The following is a 19,219-nucleotide window of genomic DNA, read 5'->3' as shown; positions in this document are numbered from 1 at the left end:
TAAAAGAACATTTACAACTATAAAAACAATAGGAAATATGCACATTATCTGATGAGACAGCAGTTTTCACATCCATCTTAATATCTGTATAAAAATCAATAAAACAACCCATTTCTTTTACTCAACCAACCACAAAATATATGTTTTGCAAGGTTATGTGAAACAGTAACGGCATTGACAGTATTACCAAAGGAAAATGAAAGAACTACTTCTGTATTTCTACACACAAATAAGCCAGAATGGAACAAGTTAGGCACCAATTCCATAAAAGGCACCAGATTTTGCAAATGAAACCATCAACTGAAGAAAGATCAGGTTTTAAACTATCGCATTACTGGAAGCACAAGATACATCTTTCTTACTTTCAGCTGCCCCTTTCAATAAAACAAATGTAATACTGAGACTAATGCTACCTCCGTGAAAACAAAATAAAGTTGTAATACAGGTATAAAGGGGTCATATTTTACAAGCTTGTGATTTTTAAAGAAAATAATTAATACAAAACTCAATGTGTGCGAAACTTGAATCCTCCAGTGATGCTTAAAGATTTTTAAGTGCAGTTATAACATCAATTTTAAAGTATAAGTCCCGTATCTTTGTATCCCAGTGAAAAATTTCTTTTAAAAGACAATTATGAGTCACAGCATTAATAAAATGTAACATAAATGACTCGAGCATTAGGTCAAAGACGCCAGCAAGTTTGTTAGGTGAGCAAGCATTTAAAAGTGTGCAAAAACAAATCTGGTTCAGTTTACCAAAGTGTTAAAAAAAGACTATAAAATGATGTGTTAAAGGAGTCATTTTGTGCCAGATTTATGTACACAGATCGTCTACAATCTTTGTCTTCAACAAAACTTAAAAAGGCACAAAGAGAAGTGAACTGACAGTAGTTAAGGGGCTGTATGGCTCCTTATAGTGGTTGCATTTAACTTAGAAGTGACTTAAAAAACAGACCAGAACTCTAAAAGATGCTTGCTATATATGTTCCACACCAGTAGCGGTGAGTTTAGGTTCCTTTAAATAATCAGGAAACTTCTATTTTGATTTGAACAGAAAGAGATACTTGTTTCCTCTCAACACTCCGTTTCTTTACTGTCAATGCACTCCTGCCTCTGGAGGCGCCGCCTGTCCTTGGCTGATGCTTTCTGTTCTGTCAGATCCTCGTAGGAGGATTTCGTAGCCGACGAGGAGGCTCCTGCGGTTGTGAAATCGTCTGACAGGCCCTCCTCTCCCAGGTGAGAGCCGCTGCTGGTGTCCTCCTGGATTGTTGCCATCCGCGGTCCCCCTGCGCTGTCCGGGGTGCCGGCGCAGCTCGGGCCGGGGTCCGGGGTACTGCTGCTGCTGGCTGCAGGAGGGGCCAAAGCGTGGCTCAGCTGCTGAGGCTGGGAGGACTGGCAGGAGTGCACGGTCCGGCCGGCGAAGGAGAAGGGAGGTTGAGGTTGCTTGACGATGCGCACGGATGCTGACTCGAGGTTGGTCAGCATGTCTTGATTCTGAAGAGCGAGAGCAACACGTGAGGGGGAGGCATGTCAGAGGGCCTGTCTTTGACTGAGGTGGGATCCGTTCCCCTTTTACTCCATTCTGCTCACTTATATCTCTATTCAATCTCTTACTGTTATATTCATCTCTCAAAAGAATTAATGACTATCTGCCATTTTCACTTTCAGAAACACCCTAAAAGCTTATTTGATGATGGGAATGAGTAAAAAAAAAAGAAAGCCTTTCAGTTTGTTGACATTTTGAGGTGACAATCAGAGGTGCAACTATCCACCATGGCTCGAGTCCATTTTGGGGTACGAGAGCCCTTATGTTGAGCACAACAGCTCAGCCGCAGGATTTAATAGCACATTTAAAACGGCAGGAAGCCATGATTCATTCCATCAGTTGCCATTTTGCTTTTTTTTTTTGATAAGTCAAAATGTCTGTTAAGAGAAAGGTTTACAGAGGAATGTAACCACAATTTACCAGTCAGGTGCAAAATACTTAATGTACCATGAATACACATTTTAAAGAAAGAAAAAAACAAAAACAAATGACATACATAACATTTCGGCTTCTTGTTCTGGCTTTGATCAGCAGTAGATGCGATTCTTTTAAATGGTGAAACACGCCATCAAGTTTCACAACAGACAACAACCGGCTCAGTCCTCTCGCCGTTTGAATACTCCTCATACACAATCTTTCTTTTCCTGATGCAATTTCTGATCTGATATAGCTCTGCATCCCAGCACAGCAACACATACCCCCAGATTTGTCTCTTATAACTCCCCCCCCTGCCCCACCAATTTCACATTTGAGGGCTGAAAATGTGCAGCAAGATCAGTGATTACGTCCAAGAGAAAGTGACTGCGGGAGTATCCTCAACGTGGGCCAGTGACCATGCATCATGGATTCAATGGCAACACATTGCAACACCATGCCATGGCAAACACACACTCACCTATGGCAGGAGCTCTACTACAAACCTCCACCATCTGCTGCAGTTCCAAGGCAAAGAGTGACGGACAGGTGATTCAGAAACCCAGCTGCAATGCCACTTCCTGATTTCACTATTTTCTGATTATAAACTCATCTGTGTCTTATTTTGGTCCAAGACCAGGCCAATTTAGCTTCAAATGTATTAGGAGTTTTTAAAATAGGACAATATATCAAATGTAATTAAACTGTCACAGATGCAAGTTAAAACTGGAACTTTAATTTATTTGTAAGCAGTTTGCTTTAAATAAAACCTTTACTAAATTAATTTGTCATTCTCATGAATACCAAAACCCATTCATACACTCTTCCCTTTAAATGCTGTCAGTGTTTTAAAAAACAAATGTTTAATTGGATTAGTTTGGTTAGTTTGGCAGCAAGGCTGGTGCACCGGATTATAAATGATTATTTAATGCTTTAAAAGAAGAGGAGGAACTTACACTTGGAGGGTAGTAAAAGGTCTTTGTGTTCTCTTCGTACTGCTGGTCAAGTCGTTTGTCCTAAAGAAGGAAATGAGAGGAAAGCCCACGTCAACTACAACTTTAGGTGTTTTAAAAGACATCCAACTTTACCCACAGTGTTTACAATTAAAAAAAAATAAAAGAGCAAAAGAAAGTCAGCAGTTTCTTACCACACAGTGAACCAGAATACTCAAAGGAATCCAGAAGATGAGAGAAAACACCACGACCGACCCAACGATGTTATCAGCCAAGAACTTTCCTGATGTGGACATTAAGGATGATGGGACAGACAAAAAATAATGTCTGAACTTAACTCAGCCACTCAGGTCAAAGTTAACAACATAAATAAATCAAAACATTCTCCTTTATCTGTTATGTTTACCTACGTACACATTCTATCTTTTATACCCCAACTTACCAAATGTGTTTATGTCCAGCTTGTCGATGAAATCCCACAACCTCTCGATCACGTCCTGTACCTGCTTCATGCACTTCCCCTGTTAGTGCAAGGGAAAGTCAACACATATGCACAAGTTTCAGCATTTACATTTACAGAGTTTTGTCTGGCATATGTAAAGAAATAAAGAAGATTTAATGTCAAAATGTAAGATGAGGTCAGCTAGAGTAACGTCCAAGCAGTAGACAGATATACAGATTTGCTGACTCACGTCTCCATCGCAGAAGCCAACAGTGCAGGGTTTGCCTTTGCGGAGAAAAAGGAAACTCCCATTTGACTGGGTGAAGGGAGAGCAGATGCCATCTTTTCCCCTGCAGCACACTTTGCAGGAGTCGTCAGTATCTGCAGGCAGGAGAGAGAACCCACTCATAAGAATTCATACTTTAATACTTGGCACATCAAAGGCCTAATCATGAAATTGTGGCTGTGCAGAATTTAACTTCAGTTTTTCAAAAGAGCATTTCGTAATACATAAATACGTCTCAATATGCCCTGAAACAACAGGGGGAATCTATGAGAGCAATCTCATTTTATTTGTTATGACAGGCTTCTTCCAGCAAGAAGCATAACGACCTCTCTAAATCGGAGATTTCACATGCAATCTTTCAACATACCTATAAATGTGGAAATTACCTAAAGAAATGTGCACATTTTTCAATGGGAAAAAAAAATATTTTACATCCAGTTCTTGTTTAGTAGAAGAACCACTGGCAACAACAGATTTAAAATAAACAAGATTTAAACTGATTTTGCCCCATTATCCTGTAATAATGCTCGTTACCATTGCAGGCGCAGGATTGAAGTTTCTGCAGGGCTTCACAAAACGGGTTACACTCTCCATTACGACACTGCCCGTTGTCGACACAAACTGTGCCATCAACAGCATTTTCAGGAGGTGGACACTGGCTGCTGTTGCCTGTGAAGTGATGCGGATGTGAGAGATCTTGCTTTTTAATTTACAAAAAGCACCAAATGACGCAATAAATCCTAGATGCAGTTCTAGTTTTGGACCAGCAGGGGGCAATCACCTGTGCAGGAAGATATGCCTTTACAGGTGGCACTAATGGGTTCCTGGCATCTTGTTCCTGCCGGCTGAAAGTTGCAATCCCTACAGCACAGATTGTTTCTGTCACTGTGAAGACATCAGTTGATTCATCAGTCGGAATAACTCTTGAGACTTGCCACCATGTACTACAAATCCATTATTTTGGCTAACTTACCTGCACTTTGCATTGGGTTTGAACTTGCAGTCTGCAGAGCAGCATGGGTCATCATTGAGATGAAGTAACCCAGGATCACACTCCTCCCCTTCCTCCACTCTAGAGTTTCCACAGACTTTACTGTTCCTCTCTCTGAAGCACACAGGAGCCTTGAAACGCAACGTCTTTCCAACAGAGATCTTGCTACAGTTGGAGAAGCGCTGTGGGAGGGAAAGAGAAGTGGATGAGGAGGACTGATAAAAGTCCACTAGAAATTCATGTTTTGTGTGCAAATATGAAATGTGATGTGACAAAGCACGATCTTAGAGTACAACATTGAAATAATAATAATTTCCACAAATATATCATGGACAATATAATCATGAGCCACTTTTGAGACATGGGGCAGAAAATTTTAATGGATTCTTTAATCTGTTTAAAGGAACATTTAGTCACGTTTGTTAATGTTCCCCACAGCTTCTTCCAAACTTGCCTTTGACAGTCAAGTTTATCCGTTTCTTTCTGCCCTGTTAAGACGCCCATCGCAAAATGATTTTGAAAAGCACCAGAATGCTCATTAAAACATGACAAGTTAGTATGATGTTGTCAGCTTGATGGGTGAGAATTTATGTCTGATGTGAGCACAGCTGTTTCTGCCTGAAAAGACATATTTCCACCACAAGAGTGTCAATGCTTTTGTGTGACTCTTGTGTACTTTTGTGTCTGCATTTTGATCAGATTATGAATTCATTTTAAAGCTTTTTCATGTTGAAGAGGGTCAAGAAGAAAAAGCACTGTTCATCTGAAACTGCAGCAGTCATTTGCATGTATACGGTTAAGATCAGTGATGAAGGAGATCCATTACATCTCTGGTGAACCTCAATGGAACAACTGTGACTCAGTGATCAGATTTCTGACATTAACACTTCAAATCACATTATTTTCACCAACATGAACACAGATTGCTATATACACCAGGATACATTAGCACTAATGTAGTAGGTGTAGTTCCTGATCTGGTTGTACAGATTGAATAATGTGCGCCAATACTACATTCACATTACTAGAGTAGGTACCTTGTTGTTGTAATGATCTCCGCTCACAGCTATGGGGTACATGACAAACTTCCCCCCGTGGTCGTCACTGGGAGCACAGTAAGGGATGTTGTCAGGGTCATGTTCTGCTCCAAAGTTGTGACCCAGCTCATGAGTGGTCACTAAATCTGCTTCCTGTTGAGACAAAACAAAAAAACATCACATTTAATTAAGAGGGAATTTACTACAGAATATGCTAAAAAGGGTTTATCTGCTCTTTTTAAAGCATACAGTGGCATAACATCCTGAAACTTAGTGCACAGTAATTACTTTGGTCAAATAATATGATACAAACAGGATTTCACAAACCTTGGTGAGGATAGTTTTGCCGTAGTTCTTGGTGCTGGTCAGGCCTGTGTTGAGGTAACTGGGCTTCTTGGCATGGTGGGATGGGTAATAAGCTGCAAGACCAAAACAGTTTGTTTGTTTTTTTTTAATTAAAGAAGTCGGGAATCTTTACAATTTAACAAGCTTCACTGTTTTTATAAAAACTTTCATTTCAAAATAAATAGCCATTACATTCTGTCTACTGGCAAAAAGATTTACCAGGAGGCTCATACACGTCCTATTAAATCCATAAGTGCGACTATGCATACAGAATGTTAAGCATATTAAGAAGATCTTTATGAAAAAGGGATGCATCTTACGTTTTGGGCAGAGGCCACCAAGGGCTTGAGGTTTAGAAGGAGCCACATAGGCCAACCCCAGCGTCCCCTCGTCAAAATCCTGGTAGGTGAAGAGGTGGGCCAGACACACAGTGGAGGCGTTGTCAGCTATGTCCGAGCTGAATTGCTATGGGCCGCAGGGAGAATTATATACCAACATTTTAGTATGGCCACATTCATTTTACTACACAACCGAAACAGCTGCCATTAACTTTCAGGACTGCAACTGAGCATCACATACTGACTAAGTGCTGGAAAATAACATCTCCCCTCCACTTATATTCCAATCTACACAAATGATGCACCTGCAGACACTCATCTGCACCACAGTCATCAGTTCCATTCATGATGGCAACTTCATATACAGATCAGGGGTTGAACACTTTATCTTCTGTTTCAGTCCTAACAAGTTAAAGCTCAAATTTCAATAATACAATATTTTTTGTGGAGAAATTTGTGGAATCTTTAAATTCCCATGATCCCTCATAATAGACATTATCGTCAAAAAAGATGCAGCAGAAGATTCCTGCACAACCTGAACAAGTTCAACCTGCATCAGGAGCAGCTTCCCGTTTGCTTGTTCTGAACATTGTGTGGTTTTACACTGTGTACATTTTAGCCCTATTAGGTGCCAAAATATCCCTGGGCAGAACAATGAACCCCACATTTCTGTAATGATGGTTCCAAGCCTAATAAATGATGAAGGTTTTTCTCAGGAAGGACATCTGCAGTAAAAACAAATACAGGATCAATATGTGGAACATGATGATCCACAACCCCTACAAAGGTATAAGCTAAAAGATGTTGCTACACCTTATTGTATGGAGAGAATAAAAAAGATCAACCCAACATAACAAACATATTTCTCCATCATTAATTGGTCATCAGGTGCCATAGAAGAAACCCAAATCAGTTCAATTCTACCAGTGACACAGTTTTTGTTTGAGTTCTTCTGTGAGCTTTGCTTTCCTACCTCCAGAAGTTTCTTCACATCCCAGACTGCCTTTCCTTTCACAGGACTGTTCTCCATATTATAATGGACCCAGTCACTGCCAGCATGGCCAGAGGGAGGCTTTGTCGGCTCCTTATTGATAATCATCTAAGAATAAGAACCAAAGATGCAATTTAAGAACAATAAATCAATTCCGTTCGCAAAACAAAAACATTTCTAATTGAAAGGAGTACATCACAAAACCTCGTCTGATAGTTCATTGATGCAGTTAATCTACCGTACTTCAAATAAAAACCATCAATCCCACGAAATATGGCACACAGCTTGTCAGACATGAACAAACCTCTTACCTTTGGGTGCAGTTTCAATGCAGAAAGCATTTAGAAGACCATGGGCCTGATTTACTAAAGGTTTGCGTGCGTAAAAACGTGTGCAAACTTGACATCACCCGCAAACCAATGTACAAGCTGATCTACTAACAGCGTGCAAAGAGGACTGCGCCTCTCAAATGAGCAAAATAGCACACGCTGTTCATTTAGTACTTTTGCCCTGATGAATAATCAATATGGGGCGTACCTGCCAGAAAGCGCTAAATACTGGGAGGGGAAAATGCAAATAGGTTCATTTACCACACGCAATGAGATTTACCAAGACTGAAAGTTATTGCGGGGATTGTGATTGCGTCTGTATTTAATACGTTCGAAAGGAAGGTGCTAATCTGCCCAGCATTACGCACCGATGGCTGCTGTTATTGTGGCAAGGAGGCGACATCGCCAAAATCAAAGAATACGCAGAGAGAGAGTCTTTATTCTGCTGCATGCTATTTTAAAAATGGTTGCACAAGTTTTATTAAAGGCCACTTTTTCTTTAGTTCTTCGCCTTATATCTTGCCACCTTCTTTTAACCTCATCTGCCGTTCTTTTTGTCTTACCAACTGCATTTATTCTATCGCAGATTTTCTCCCATATTGCGTTTCTTTTGGTAATGTTTAAATTTCTTTTCTGTAGTTCATGAATGTGTTTATTTGCCTCTTCCACTAATATCTCTAACTCCAACTCGTCAAATTTCATTTTGCGCTTGCGACTATCCTGCTTTCCATCCAGACTCTCCATGGCGCAAACCGTAAGACACGCAACACCTCATTTAAATACTGCGGTTTGCACCTGTTATCAATTGCGCAAGCATTCTTAGTTGATCACCCGCAAACCACACAACAACAGCACGTGCAAACTTTTTCAGTGCACACGCAATTTAGTACTCTTTATTTAGGATCTTAGTAAATCAGGCCCAATGAGTTTAGTCACTCAATAGCATGTTCTGGGGTTAGCATTGTGCTTAAATAGGACATAACACAAAAAATACTCCAAGCAGCGACATGAACGCATAGCTTTTCTGTGAGAAAGCTGAGGACTCATAGTATTACAAACAGTGTCTCGATTCATCCCCCGAGCCTTTGGAGCAAATTAAATTACCCCACGAAAAATGCAGGAAAGCTGGCAGTTCTTTAATATAAATGCTATCACCAAACTTGCTGAAGAACCGTGTTATTCCTCATCTCCAAGTCTCATCTCCAAGAGTGATGCAACATAAAATGAAGCTACTGTACTGCTCACAGTTATGAGGTCTGACGAAACAGCACCACAAAACGGAGTAAAAACTTCTGCCTCTAAGTACATTTCACAGCCAACTGCACACCTGATGGATCTGAACCCCATAGCCTTTGAATTCATCGTCCCAGGTGGTGTTCCTATAAATGTCATCAACTCGATCGATCAGCTCGATCTGAAGAGAGAAAGGGAAGTTATAAGGCATGCTGACAGCAAGCATTTATTCCTGCTAATATTGTGGAGCACATGTATATCTAAGGAAACAATACAGCCTTTCAGGTTTTCTTTGAGTGAAAAAAGTTTAAACATCATGATGTCTGACCAGGTAGTTGAGAGTGATGCTCTCTTGGCCACGGCCCATGTGTCTAAAGAAGCGGTAGTCTGCAACCAGCAGCAGGGGGCAGGTATTCTTCTTGTGGTCGTGAACATATCTCTTCTCCCTGTGAAGGTGCTCTACAAGGAAAAAGCAGGAGGAGCCATGAGGAAACTGCAACATGCAGGCTTATGCAGTAGGTGACAAAAAATAAGGCTCTGCTCCAGCATCCCCCTGCTAGATGTCCTCATTTTCACATTTAACAACACCTCTTCTTTTTTTTTTGCTAGATTGAGAACTGATTAAGTCTTACCTCTGTGCAGGCCAGATTTAAATAGCAGATTCATAGGGTCACATCAAATATGAGTTTGGTCTATTATATACTCTGGCAGAAGAAGAAGTGCTAATAAATGTAATTTCATTATGAAATCATTAGTCCTCACACTGTAAGGATCAAATGTGCTTAAGCAGGTTTCAAGGTGAATCTAAAAAAAATAAATTTTATTTTATTACTTTGGTTGAAACCTGGTTGGACCTCCACATTTTCTTGTTTCCCATCATGCAGCAGAGCAAAATCAACTGATCTAAAAATAAATTATAGCTTGTAAAGACAACATACCTACCATAATGAATTCTGCAATTTAAATTCCGTTCAGACATAATATGGCCGTAAATAATAAATAAATTAATGTCACAAAGCAAATAAATTCATCAGTTGCACATCTTCATGTTTTCGGAATACTCATGATATAATCAAATTCAATTAGTCTGATGAGAACTTTAAAAGGTATTCAAAAATAATAAGAATAATTTCCTAATATTCCAATAAATCAATTTTGTCATTAATTTAAAACATGCCTTTTAATACCCAGAAATCTTGTGTTATACATCTTAAACCCTGAATAGTCAGTACAACAGAGGAAAAGAGAAAGAAATCATTTGAGTGTTACATCATACAGAGCATACAGCACTTGGCTCTGCATTATTCAGAAGAGTGGGAGAGCTCTGCTCTGGTCTCAACAACAAGTAGTGGGAGGCCAGTTACGACGAAGGCTCATCTTATTGGGCTGCAGTGCCTCCATGAATTTTAATGCCTCCTCCATACAAACATTTACCTCAACTCATCTCCCCAGAGAAAGCTTTCAAGCAGAGACCAGTAAGAGGGGTAGCATACATCTCTTCAGGCACATTAACAACACTACATGTGTTACACTTCCAATGCAGCACAAAAGAAACAAAATGTGCTTGTTTTTCTTTTCTATAAAACGTTCATGGCAATAATTTGTATATACATCACAGGATATATTTTAAATGCAAGTGCCAATGCAAAATAATACCCGCCTCATTTGTCATACAACTACAGCATTTTTGCCTCCACGTTGAACATTTCTCCTCCTACTCATTACTCTAACCTCCTGTTGACCTACTCTATAGAGAATCGGCTGCACAGATATGTACAAACACTTGAATATCCTTCATCCTGAGCAAGATAAATAGAAAACCTAGCTCACCGTTTTCCACGTCCCCCCCGTCATGCTCCTCCCAGCTCCTCCTGCTAGCCTGAGGCAGAAGGTCCTTTGCCTCCGCATTGATGTAACCACACACTTTTTGAGAGGCAACGCGGCTCAGATTCCTGATATCATCTGAGCGATAAACCAGCAGCCTTCCATCAGTTAGGGAATCTGTAAACCTCCACAGGGGCTGGCAGCCAAAAAAGGACAAAAGAGATGTTATTACAAAGAGAGTCTCATAAATAGAAGAGTTTAAGTCAAAAAGCATCCCAGACACCCTTTTCAGTTTTAGATCTAGTTTTGATCATTATGATAATCTCTTTAGATGGTTCAAATATTATGTCTTTATACTGTCAAATACAAGACTGAGGCCTTGAATAAAACAGGTGCTCACCTCTACATTGTATTCTGCTTCATCTGTGAGGATATGAGCAGAAAACTCATCTCCATCGATGTGTGCCTGCACACGAGAATTCTCCTCCCCTGTACACACAAAAAAAAAATTGTAACCGTACTTAAATAAAATTAGATCTACTTAGTATTTCAACAAGATTGTATAAGATCAGAGAAAATATGGTTAAAAAAAAAGTCTTCATCAACTCACCAACAACATGTCCAGTGAAATAGTTCTGAAGCTGAACATTGTGGTTCTTCTCCCTCCCGTCTTTATCAACAAACACAGCTTTGAAGTTGTCAGTGAAAAGGTGTGCGTTTGTGGTCAAATAAAGCTTGAAATTTCTAAAGCAGGAGAGAAAATGTACAAACATGACATACATTTTAACTGAAAAAAAATCCATATATGTCTCCAGTACTAACTTCACAAGACATTGGATACATGGCTTCAAGAAGGGTGCAAACTCTTTTAACACTTTATTAGTGTCATCAAAGATAATAGAGTCCACTTTATTTGGCAGACGTGGCTTATTTTAATAGGACATGAACCAGTAGATTCAAAATAAATTGTACTGTAAATGAAAAAAATATTAATGCTTTTTAACACCATATAGTATTGTCTTTCATATGTTCTAAATCTCCATTCTCCATAGCACCGTGCAATGGCCTGCATGGGGAATGCAGAATTTAACGAGAAATACCCCAACAACGTATACAGTCAGGTAAACACATTCTTCAAATAACGTAACCATATAATACCCTTTGTTGCTACTGAAATGCCTGCAGCATGCTTTAGACAAAAAGCATGCTGCAGGCATGCTTTTAAAATTAAAAGCAATAAAAGCATTTTGGCACGTCTGCCAAAAAAAGTGGACTCTATTGTCTTTAGACAAAAAGCATGCTGCAGGCGATACTTTGTGTGATATCACAGTATGATATCACAGGCAATATCGTACAAAGTTTTCTTTCTAGCCATGTCTTTACATCTCTATTCACTGCAGCTGGTTTTAGGGAGTGTAGTGCACCATTCAGTTGCCCTCCTCTCCTCTTCTATGCTTTGTTTTGAGATTGGCAGAACAGCTTTGTATGATCACGCAAACATAAACGGTAACACCAATGACACCTAATAAGCACTGAGTCATGTTATTTTTGAGGAGAACAAACATTACCTAACCTGGAGAAAGAAAAAAAAGAAAAAAAATCACTATCATATAAAATGACAACAAACAGATAATGAAATACCTAACCTGATATTTATCATTCCCTTGTCTGTAGTTTAACCCACCGCTGTTGGGACTGATCCCTCAATCTGGTGGTGAGTTATAAACTGAACTTGCCATGGTTTACCAAATACCCCACCACAGATGAGTATGGTAGGCAAGTGATGTGAGGCCCAGCTAATCGGAAGGAGATCAATTCAATCGATCGATCAAAGGTTTAGTTTAAATTGTTTCTCCAGGTATAAACTCTATTTATCCCCAGCTTCACTGCTGCTTCTTTCGTTCATGTTTTTTTCTTTTAGTTTTTAATTTCACTGGTGGTGTTTGTTTTTTTAATGCATCCCTCACTCTTTTAGAAATCAAAATGCAATGTAGATTGGGGCTGTGACTCTTTCTATGCTCACAGCTGTTTTGGGCTGGTAGTAATTTCCTCTCATGCTAAGAAAAATGTCTCCTGTAATGCTTTAATTAGTCACACAACAAAGTGACAATTTAGGACAGATCTGACGAAGAGAAAACCTGGTCTGCAAGACTGAGGATGATTACAACTAAAGCTATAAAGCTAGGAACAACTTATTACCATCTCACTTACAGGAAATGTTTTATGACAGAGAGGGGAGGTATAATTTAAGGGGGTCTCTCAATTTTAAGACTTGCAGAAGACGAACAACAATGAAAAGATTTCCTATATCAGTCAGTGGAGTTAAACTATGGAACAGAATGGATTCAGAATTAAAACAATGTCCAAACATTACCCAGTTTAAAAACAAATATAAAAACATGATTTTCACAAGGTACAAAGAGGAAGGGGTTAGTGGCTTTTAGGGGCTGCAGATAACACTATTGGGTGAATGCCTGGGTAGATTTGTTTATATTTATGTACAAAAATGGGCAGCTAATTATATGTGTACGTAATGCATGTGTATATAAATACATATATATATACACACATATATATATATATATATATATATATATATATATATATATATATATATATATATATATATATATATATATATATATATATATATATATATATATATATATATACACACACACACAAACCGGTACTCGAGGCCAGTCTACTGCACATTTTAGATGTTTCCTGCCTCAACACAACCCTGATAGACAAGGCTGTGTCACCAACAGAGTTGTGTAAACCTTGATGACATGTTGATGACGACCAGTGATTAGAATCAGGTGTGTTGAAGACAGGGAAACATCTAAAACTTGCAGTAGACTAGCCCTCGAGTCCCGGCTTGTGTGCACCCCTGTATATATATACATATATATATATATATATATATATATATATATATATATATATATATATATATATATATATATATATATATATATGTATATATGAGTGTGTGTGTGTGTGTGTGTGTGTGTGTGTGTGATTATGTGTGTAAGTAGATATATACATAGATATAGAGCAGAATAGAGACAGTATAGTGTAAATAACTATATTTATATAAATATTTATATTGGCATGTGTGTACAATTATATACAAATATTCAACTCTGTGTATGTATGTATGTATGTATGTATGTACGTACGTACGTATGTATGTATGTATGTATGTATGTATGTATGTATGTATGTACATACGTACGTACGTACGTACGTACGTACGTATGTATGTATGTATGTATGTACGTACGTACGTACGTACGTATGTATGTATGGGTATGTGTGTGAGTATAATTACAGTATATAATAATGATAATAATACAAAATAATAATAATAATAATAATACTGTTATTTAGCAGTGTGAGTACAGTGTGTGAGTATTTATAAATACAGGTTAAATCAGGGGTGTCCAAAGTCGGTCCTCGAGGGCCGGTGTCCTGCATGTTTTAGATGTCCCTTTTTTTATCAAACCGTAATACAAGGAGCTTGGTCATCAACAGAACTATCCAGACTTTGATGACAAAGTGTGGTGACGACCGTTAATTAGTATCAGGTGTGTTGATGCAGGAAACAACTAAAACATGCAGGATTGCGGCCCTCGAGAACCGACTTTGGACACCCCTGGGTTAAATTATTAGTGGGGTTTACACTTCTTCCTACTCCTTTTCTGCACATGTAAATTAAGATATCAAGTGTTAAAGGGTGAAATTCTTTGTTTTGTTTTCTTAAACTTCTCTTGAAGTGTTGTTTTTTACATGTACAAAAATAAAATAAATCAAATGAAGATGAGTATAAAGTGTATGTGAGTGGAGGATGCCAGGAGGAACAGGAGGATGCTGTACCTGTGCAGGGCTGTGAAGGTGACCAGCCTCTCCAGGTGTGAGTGAGTGTGGACGTCCCTCTTCCTCACAGAGTGGAGCTGCAGCTCCGACGAAGACAGCACTTGATAGTCTGACAGGATGGAGTCCAGATCACCTGGGAGGACAGAGACTGTAGTCAGCTCCCAAACACAACACTAACACAATCAGGGCTGGTTCATTCCCCATCAGATGTGATGTTATCTCATCCAGCAGCCACTACTCAATACTTGAGACGAATATTTATGATTATCAGATCAGTTTAAACGTGTTATTTCCTCATATCAGAGCAACAAACCGGTGATCTGGCGTCAGTATCCAGATCAGCTAATGTTAGCTGCGGTTCATTTTCCGCCGGGCGACTCACCAAACTCTGGCTTTTCCTCCGTCTCCTCCGTCGTTACTCTGGATTTTATGGCACAGTTGACCCAACAAGGAGCCAGGAGGGTGATTAACAGTAAACTCCTCATGTTTAAGCTGCTCTGTCCGCTATGCGAGCCTTGTCATTTTCCCTCAAAAGAAATGTTTCGGGTTGTTCAAGGAGCACGAGCTAAGCTACCCGGAAGTTCACACAATGAAAAACATCCGCTTTGACTTTAAAACTGCCATTAAAATGCATTTGTTGTACAGTAAAAGCTTTGATAGTTTATATAATGTTTAATGAATGATTAGTTATTTTATATATATATATATATATATATATATATATATATATATATATATATATATATATATATATATACACATACAGGACTGTCTCAGAAAATTAGAATATTGTGATAAAGTTCTTTATTTTCTGTAATGCAATTAAAAAAACAAAAATGTCATACATTCTGGATTCATTACAAATCAACTGAAATATTGCAAGCCTTTTATTATTGTAATATTGCTGATTATGGCTTACAGTTTAAGATTAAGATTCCCAGAATATTCTAATTTTTTGTGATAGGATATTTGAGTTTTCTTAAGCTGTAAGCCATGATCAGCAATATTAAAATAATAAAAGGTTTGCAATATTTCAGTTGATTTGTAATGAATCCAGAATGTATGACATTTTTGCATTACAGAAAATAAAGGACTTTATCACAATATTCAAATTTTCTGAGACAGTCCTGTATATATATATATATATATATATATATATATATATATATATATATATATATATATATATATGTATATGTATATATATATATATGTATATGTATATGTATATATAAAAATAATGTTTAATTGTTAATTACAGTTTCTTCCCCCAAGCTGTTGCTCTGATGAACTTTCATCACTCATAGGATATATATATATATATATATATATATATATATATATATATATATATATTTATATATATATATATATATATATATAAATATAAATGTGTATATAATATATATAATACATAAATATATATAAAATAATGTTTAATTATTAATTACAGTTTCTTCCCCCAAGCTGTTGCTCTGATGAAATCTCATCACTCATAGTCTCAGAGTAATCTATCGCTGTGCAATAATAATAATAATAATAAGCACAATCATATGCTGTAACAATGCACCTTTCAATAACCATGTCTACCTCATACTGCTGCACCTTTCACTTTTTTTTAAAATTGTATATGTTAATAAGAGCTGTCATTTGTCTATGTACAGTGAGCGAAATAACTGGAGTCAAATTCTCTGTCTTATTTGACCTGACTTGGCCAATAAATACCTGATTCTGATTAATAACTGTCGTATTGATCCTGTTAGAGTCGAAACAGCTGTTTGAATAAGTATTCTGATTTCAATGCTATAACTATGTAATATAATAATATGTAATATAAAGTGTGTTGTGATTGTGATTGATCACAAAGGCTAAACCAGGGGTGTCAAATGTGCGGCCCGCGGGCCGCATGCGGCCCGAGAGAGGATTTCATGCGGCCCGCGAGAAGTTTTCAACGCAAAAAAACGAAATGTTAATTTACTAAAAAGTAAGGCATAAATAATTGCCATGAATCGCAGCATATCCCATAATATATTTCTTCTACAAATCCATCGTTATTCCACAAAGAGAGCAGTTTTCGACATTTTTTTAGTTTTCTAGAATGCATTTGCCGATTTTATTTCTTTGTAGACGGTCGTTTATTTTTATTAACTGACTACTATTATATATTTTCGCAGGAAAAAATATCACTGCTAAAAAAGATATTTATTTATTCTGAGAATTTCAGTTTTGAATACGAGGATAGTGACAAAGTATAACAGTTAAAAGAGAAGTGCTGACTTTTTCGGCACACTGGTGTAAATATCTGCGCCAATTTTTTAAAATAAATACACTTAATTGTACTGGAAACATCTCTAAATCCCAAAGAAACACTCTCGGATGTAATAAGAAAGATTTTGCTTTTAATTAAATTTCCTATAAAAAGCAAAATATTAAAAAAAACATACTTGTTTCTGTTTATCTTTGTAAAATGATATTAAAAGTATCTTACATAATTTGAAAGAAAATGAGAAATTTCAAGAAAAGATCCTGAAGAAATACATTTTACATAATTAGAGGGCAGCACGGTGGCTATTGGTTAGCATTGTTGCCTCACAGCAAGAAGGTCCCCGGTTCGACTCCCAGTCCCAGCAGGGTCTTTCTGTGTGGAGTTTGCATGTTCTCCCCGTGCTTGCGTGGGTTCTCTCCGGGTACTCCGGTTTCCTTCCACAGTCTAAAAACATGCATGCTAGGTTAATTGGTGATTCTAAATTGCCCGTGAGTGTGAGTGTGTCTGGTTGTTTGTCTGTATATGTGGCCCTGCGATGGACTGGCGACCTGTCCAGGGTGTAACCCTGCCTCTCGCCTGAAAATATCTGGGATAGGCTCCAGCAGACCCCCGTGACCCTGAAAAGGATAAAGCGGGTATAGATAATGGATGGATGGATAATTAGAGTGTAAACAAAGTGCATATTTCCTTTAAAATTAAATAAACTGATATTGTAAAGATAGTAGAAAAAAAAAAATGTTGCAACGTTTTTGTTATTTAGTTATTTTCGCGAGAAAAAAATTGGTAAAATCCGGCCCGCCAAGCAAAATGAGTTTGACACCCCTGGGCTAAACAGAAGAAAATCTAAAGGATTTTAGTGTTTTTAGAGCGTGGGATAAGTGATGCAACCATCATACCTTGTGTGTCTGCTGTGCAAACCTGTGGGGGAAGTATTATGGTCTGGTGTTGCTTCCGTTTATCAGCTCGAAAAAATTGAAGACCCCTTATTTCCTGAATTCATTGACCAGTTTTCCATCAATTTATTTTTTATTTCTCCAATGGCACATTGCTTGTATTCACTGACATAAAAAAGACAATAATAAAATACACAGAGAAAAACTGGTTGATCAAGACATTTTTACACATGGATGGGCCAACAGAGTCCAGACGAGAATCTTTGAGATTTGCTGAGAAGACTTTGACAGCATATTAAGAAACAAGGCCACTTTGAATGTGTTCAAATACTTAGGTCCATTAAAATATTAACTTCATTAGTATTATACAGTATTTCATCACAATACATAAAGAGTTGTCACTTAAATTTGAATTACAGCAACTACAGGCAGCTTGTAGTGGAAGCTTTGTATTCACTACCTCAAACTGCTGCGCCTTTAAAATGTTTATACTGTACATAGAAATACCACATCTGTTTATTGTTTATTTGTTTATTTCTTAATACCAAAGAGCGAAATTACCGGAGTCAAATTCCTTGTTGGACAATGTTCGAACCTGGCCAATAAAGCTGATTCTGATTAAGTTTCTACTTTGTATTAGACTTGTAGTCAAGACTGCCTAAACCGAGACCAGAGAGTAACAAGACCAAGACAGACCAAGACTAGTTCAGCTCAAGACCGAGGACCATATGAGGTTGTATTCAACTGCAGGCACAATAAAACAGTGGATGTCTTATGTGTGAACTCACTATAAATGTTTATCAATTAGCTGAGATCAAATAGGTGTGTCAATTGCAGTACTGCTATTTCTAGACTATTTGAGGATTGATTCAAGTGCTTTCAAGGATTGATGACTATTGGCTAGTCCCAAAGTCATCCAATAAAATAACAAGCCTCCAACACCACCTTCCACCTCAGGAATAATATAATAAATAGTAAATGTTACTAATTTAAATTGTACTTAATTTGTAGATGAAACGTGAATTTTAAGACACACAATTACCGATTTGAAATTACTTCAGCATCACTGGAATGGCATAGACCTAATGCTTAATCAATCACAATATGCAAATATTATTCAAAAGCCAATGATGCCATACACACACATACAGTATTTATTCAAACAAGGCCATTATAAACACAATACTGTAATTAAATACAGACACACATGCAGATGCACCAAAACATGCATTAAATCAAATGCAAAATATAAATAGTTTACAAATCTGTACATTAACAAGAGGAATAACTGGAAATCATAAGATTCTGTCACCTTGGTGTGTGGAATGGTATCTCAATTATCCGAGTCCGAGACATGGCGAGACCGAGACAAGACCAAGACCACAAAAAAATGTACCAAGACCAGTCTCAAGAACTACAAGTGTACTTTGGTTTAAATTTAAATCTGAAG

The 19,219-nt window shown here is 37.7% G+C and overlaps 1 protein-coding gene across 1 annotated transcript; it reads right to left on the bottom strand.

Annotated features, from left to right (window-relative positions):
• Positions 1-151: 151 nt before the first annotated feature.
• Positions 152-15,186, bottom strand: adam17a (ADAM metallopeptidase domain 17a). Its single transcript, XM_061743048.1, has 19 exons — positions 14,993-15,186; positions 14,611-14,743; positions 11,339-11,472; positions 11,129-11,217; positions 10,735-10,924; positions 9,233-9,363; positions 8,999-9,085; positions 7,325-7,450; positions 6,334-6,478; positions 5,996-6,087; positions 5,669-5,821; positions 4,614-4,813; positions 4,422-4,525; positions 4,175-4,309; positions 3,605-3,735; positions 3,355-3,433; positions 3,107-3,195; positions 2,916-2,975; positions 152-1,493 (listed from the first exon to the last, which is right to left on the bottom strand). The coding sequence occupies exons 1-19, from the start codon at positions 15,093-15,095 to the stop codon at positions 1,074-1,076; spliced, it is 2,601 nt and encodes an 866-aa protein (XP_061599032.1). The 5' UTR covers positions 15,096-15,186; the 3' UTR covers positions 152-1,073.
• Between the last annotated feature and the right edge of the window lie 4,033 nt (positions 15,187-19,219).

The sequence above is a fragment of the Cololabis saira genome, chromosome 16 (genome assembly GCF_033807715.1).
Source record: "Cololabis saira isolate AMF1-May2022 chromosome 16, fColSai1.1, whole genome shotgun sequence".
Lineage (NCBI taxonomy): Eukaryota > Metazoa > Chordata > Actinopteri > Beloniformes > Belonidae > Cololabis > Cololabis saira.
The sequence above is the reverse complement of the archived record's forward strand: the minus strand, read 5'-3'. Positions and strand labels throughout refer to the sequence as shown.